At 36.5% G+C, this 4,877-nt stretch overlaps 1 protein-coding gene across 1 annotated transcript; it reads right to left on the bottom strand.

Moving 5' to 3' along the window:
- Window positions 1-2,484: 2,484 nt before the first annotated feature.
- On the bottom strand, window positions 2,485-4,457 carry LOC120634093. Its single transcript, XM_039904485.1, has 2 exons — window positions 3,905-4,457; window positions 2,485-2,792 (listed from the first exon to the last, which is right to left on the bottom strand). Exons 1-2 carry the CDS (start codon window positions 4,455-4,457, stop codon window positions 2,485-2,487), a joined length of 861 nt encoding a protein of 286 aa, XP_039760419.1.
- Window positions 4,458-4,877: the final 420 nt, after the last annotated feature.

The following is a 4,877-nucleotide window of genomic DNA, read 5'->3' as shown; positions in this document are numbered from 1 at the left end:
CTGCCGCTAAGCGGCACGTCTTTGTCGGTAGGGTGGTAACTATCCACGGCCTCCCACCCAGACCAGAGTAAAATCAGAAATTATAAATTCCCAAATGCCCCTGCCGGGAATCTAACCCGGGACCTCCTACTTAAATTCATAGCGCTCACCGTTGAGCCACAGGGATTTACCGGTATCTTATAGGAAACTTGACTGATGTATTTGAACGATCCGTTAAGCTGCAACTCTAGCATAGCACCGCTATAGACTTACCATACCATACCATACCATCAAATCTGTACTAATATGCCAAAGTATGACTGTTTGTTTGTTTATTACCATGTTCGTCCTTGTACTGAGAACTTCTTGACGGGGAATTCAGAGAGATCTCGTCAACCATCTATCAGTCTACTTAACGGCATGGGTCTCCTATCAAAATAAGGAGGGATTGGGCCTTGGTCCAGCACAATGGCCCAGGACTCAGGCTTGAAGCATTGAGAACTCTCAGGCATGCAAGTTTTCTCACAATGTTTCCTTTACCGTTAAAGCAAGTGATATTTAATTGCTGAAAACGCACGTAACTCGAAAAGTTCGAGGTGCGTTCCGAGGCTTGAACTCGTTTCTCGCAAAAGGTACCAGTACTTATTGCCTGTTCCCTTGAAAACCTTTTTTGATTAACTCAGAAATCTAAGCCAGGACTACGCTAACTATATGCAATCATCCTAACTACTATACCAACGAGACAGTTGGGAATAGTATTAACCACAAACACGGATCTTGAATTAAATTATAATTTACATTGAAGGTAGACACAAAGGTTCATTTTCACTAAGCAAGTAATACATATCTGCTTGGAGTATCACATTGGAAATGGGAGAAACCGTAGAGGAACCAGAGTTACCGACATAACTCCACGAGTAGCGATGTTGCGTGACAATGGACGGGACCACATAGCTCGGAAATCCGAGTGACATTGGAGTTCCAAGGTGCAGAATGGAGATTTCACTTTCAGTTTTGTTACGAGGTGTAAGCTCAGCGTTAGTCGAACCCCAAGGAGATGGACAGACGACATCAACCGCGTCGCAGAGAGCTGCTAAACTGAATTGGCATAAAACCGTGGAATGTGGAATTTGGTACTCGCTACAAATTACCTATGTCCAGCAGGGGATGTCTGTCTGTTGACATGTTAATAGCGATGATGAATTAAATAAAACAACTAAATATAGAATTTGATATTCTTTTAATCCTTACTCTAAAAACAATAAATTAATTAAATTAAAACTTAATTAGTTTAACCATAAGTTTCCAATTAAAACCTAGATAAAACTTGGTCTGACAATTGGAATATAATACATGAATAAATTAAAAATACTAATAAGAAGCACAAAAAAAATCTATTTTTTACGTGGTATTGTAATAAATAAAAAGATTTGTATCACAGTTAATCATACTGCTTTTAAAAAATATAAAGAATAATGCTTTAGTTGTCTTAAAGTCCATAGTGGTTACTAAAAAAAATAAACTTATGTTATAAATATAAATAAAGCATGGTGAATACATAGAACTGACAGTATTAAGTAAATAGAACTAAGAAGAAATAAAAGCGACAGAAAATATTTTAAAGAAATAAAACTTTAACACGCCACACTTTTACTGCAATAAATAATTAACATCAACGATTAAGGAAATGGCAAACAATAAATAAAATCAATTTATATAATAAATCAATTTTTGGGTACATATAATGTACCTACGTATCGAGAGTCGAAAGACAAAATATAGAGAAAGTACCTACCTTAAACTAAATGATTTATAAAATAGTATGCAATGGTTCAGACACTCAATAAATATTAAACAACAATAGCTGACAAGTATAGCTTGATTTAAGTTAGCAAATGTAGTTATCACCATCACACCCCAAAATAATGGAACCATAGTATGAACACTTCACAAGTGCCTGTGAGAGGCCAAAATATTTTTTTTTTCTATTTAATTTGAAATTTGAATTTTTCATGTACTCATAGCACGTTGGGTAGGAGCTCGACTTCACATTCGGGGGGCCGATTTCGAATCCGAGCACGCACCTCCAACTTTTCTAAGTTACGAGTATGTGCGCTTTAAGTCATAAAAATATCACTTGCTTCCACGGTGAAGGAAAATATCTGAGGAAACCTGCATACCTGAGATCTCTGTATAATGTTATCAAAGTTGTGTGGAGTCCACCAATCCCCATGGGGCCAGCGTGGTGGCCGGCCTTAACCCCTTTTCATTGTGGAAGGAGACCCGTGCTCTGTACCGTGATGTACTCATTAGTAAACTAATGACAATAATGCTAGAAACCATTGTATCAACAATGTTCTATTTATGATTCAACAAACGTTAAGACCAGTACTTAATGCTTGTAGCGATTACGCGTTATTATTTATTAATCGTTATATTTATTGAATGTCTAAAACTTTTCATAGTTCTGTATTTAAATATTTTACGATGGGTTAAGCATACAGATCAATCCGCTTTGTAATTCGTGTTATCATAAGGCATGTAGCTATTATAATTATTATAATCTTTCTCATACGCTCGTCTGTAGCCACCATGGTGCCCATGATCATGGTCATGCTCATGGTGTTCTTCATGGCTGTGCGAATGATGATGGGATACTTCGGGTTTTGTGATGATCTCGTATGTGGTGGACTTGTGACCTCCGCTGCCCTTGAGGCCCACTAGTGCTGATAGTAGGAGCGACATAAGTGCGGTCATCAATGCTTTTCCAGCTAGAAGTGCTAGGGCTCCCAATGCTGCAGCGGCTAATGTACCTGGAAAGATAGTCAAACTCAAGGTCAAAACATTCCTCATTCTAAAACACGGAAGTTATACAGTTTAATTTTTCTATCTTATATCTTTAAACGAGCAATTCTTGTATATATATAATTGGAATCTCGGAATCGGCTCCATTGATTTTCCTGAAATTTAGTATACAGGGTATATTTAGTTTCGGGGGGGAATTTGTGGAAAATGTCATTTTATTTGTGTTTTCCGGTAATAACCGATTAGGTGCAACGAAGTTGCACGGGTCAGCTAGTTTTAGTGAAAATATACTTTAAAAAGCTACAAGAACTGCAAACGAAGCCTGCTCTTAGAAAAAATTAAAACTTTAAACAAATTTGAAAATATTTACTGAAATAGAAATAAAATTAAAAAAACTTCTCAAACAGGCTTAATTTTACGTAGTGTAAATACAAAGATTGTAGATGACTACAAAGGTTATTAAAAACTAAAGCTAAAGTCAGGTATATCAATTCTATTGTACACAAGATCCAAATACCGCTATTCTTTTTCGAACAGCACTGTGAAAAGGACCGTATCTACTACTTTTAGTTTGGCTTAGAGATTTGTGTACAACAGAATTGATACTAAAATATGTATAAATTACTATTTGCGCGCTTCTGTCACTTTAAGATTCTCTAACTTAATCTCTAAAGTATGGCTGTGACAGCTCTAAGTTACGACCCTGTCGCCAAAGACCTACAGCGAAATGATGTAGTGTTACGGCACGGAATAAATAACAGTACTTATCAGTAGTTCCAGTTAGAAACAGCGTAGAGATCGTGAATGGGAAAAAGGAGCACCGAAAAATGTAAACCTAAGTACGTACAACTTAAAAGTTAATAATTTACTAAATGCGGCAAGCATTGATTTCCAGAAAGCATTGATTTCCAGAAGATATTGAGCAGCTGTATAAAATGAAAAAGCATTATCATAATTATTTTAAATTTTAACTATTGATTAACCAAAACATTTTATGGCTTTTTCAATCAAGGCTTACTTAAATAGACTTTCGTCACCTTATCTTGTTACAATTTTTTTTTGTCAATATTACTTACCAAAAAGATATCGATTATTATAAAAATAAAATCTAGACCCTTACCTTTCATCATCAAAGCGGCCGCAAGTAAAGCACCTCCTCCACCGCCCTTTCCTCCACCGAACCCTCCACCATCTTTCTTCCTCCCCACAGACTCCCTATCCCCTTTAGCTATATTCAAAGCTTCCTCAGAAGTCTTAGTGTCCAGCAGTCTATACCTCAACGAATGCCCATCTAAATAACTCTGTAATCGATACAAGAGAAACCTGTTCAATTTCTCTTCAGATTTTCCTGGAAACTGGCGTGCCAACTCCGCAGCTATTTCCTCTGAACTTGTTATATTTGTCAGATTTTCCTTTACTATGCTGAGCCCAGGTAATAAATTGAGCTCATCTCGAGAACTCAAGTCTTCTAAAAATGAGAGCACATGGATTTTAAGGCATTTTGCACTCAGACCATTATTGCATTCTTTGTGTAGAGATCGTCCGCTTCTTTCAGTGTTGGACGCATTCTTTGGTTCTTCATCTATACTGTTAGTTTCTATTCCTTTAGCGTACAAGGGTCGGGCACACAAAATCACTGCTATGGAAATAATGGTCACATTTCCTTTAAACATCGTGTCACTTTACACTGCACTAATTAAAAAAACTTTTTCATTTATAACAAATAACAAAACATTTCGTTGGACGACTCCAACGTACTGATAGATCTGATACGATCGGAATTTGTTTTATACCTTCAACTTAAGTATAAAAAGTAAGCAACAGAGCTTGAAAATATAAAACGAATAAGTCCCAACGAAGTATTGTGTTGGATAGAAATCACGGTACTTTCAAGTCGCAAATAGACTGTTGTAGAGCACTTAATGGAAAAGTCAAAAAATCTAGCAGGTAATTTTTATTGATTCGAAATGCGTGCTGATCGGACCGCAGACACTCGAGTACATTATCTAATTTAATGCTTTCGAAGTAAAACTGCACGTATACTTAAGTGGAAGAAAAAGCCGTATAAGCATTTAGGTTTCTTTCATCCCGTA

Source organism: Pararge aegeria, chromosome 23, assembly GCF_905163445.1.
Source record: "Pararge aegeria chromosome 23, ilParAegt1.1, whole genome shotgun sequence".
NCBI lineage: Eukaryota > Metazoa > Arthropoda > Insecta > Lepidoptera > Nymphalidae > Pararge > Pararge aegeria.
The sequence above is the reverse complement of the archived record's forward strand: the minus strand, read 5'-3'. Positions and strand labels throughout refer to the sequence as shown.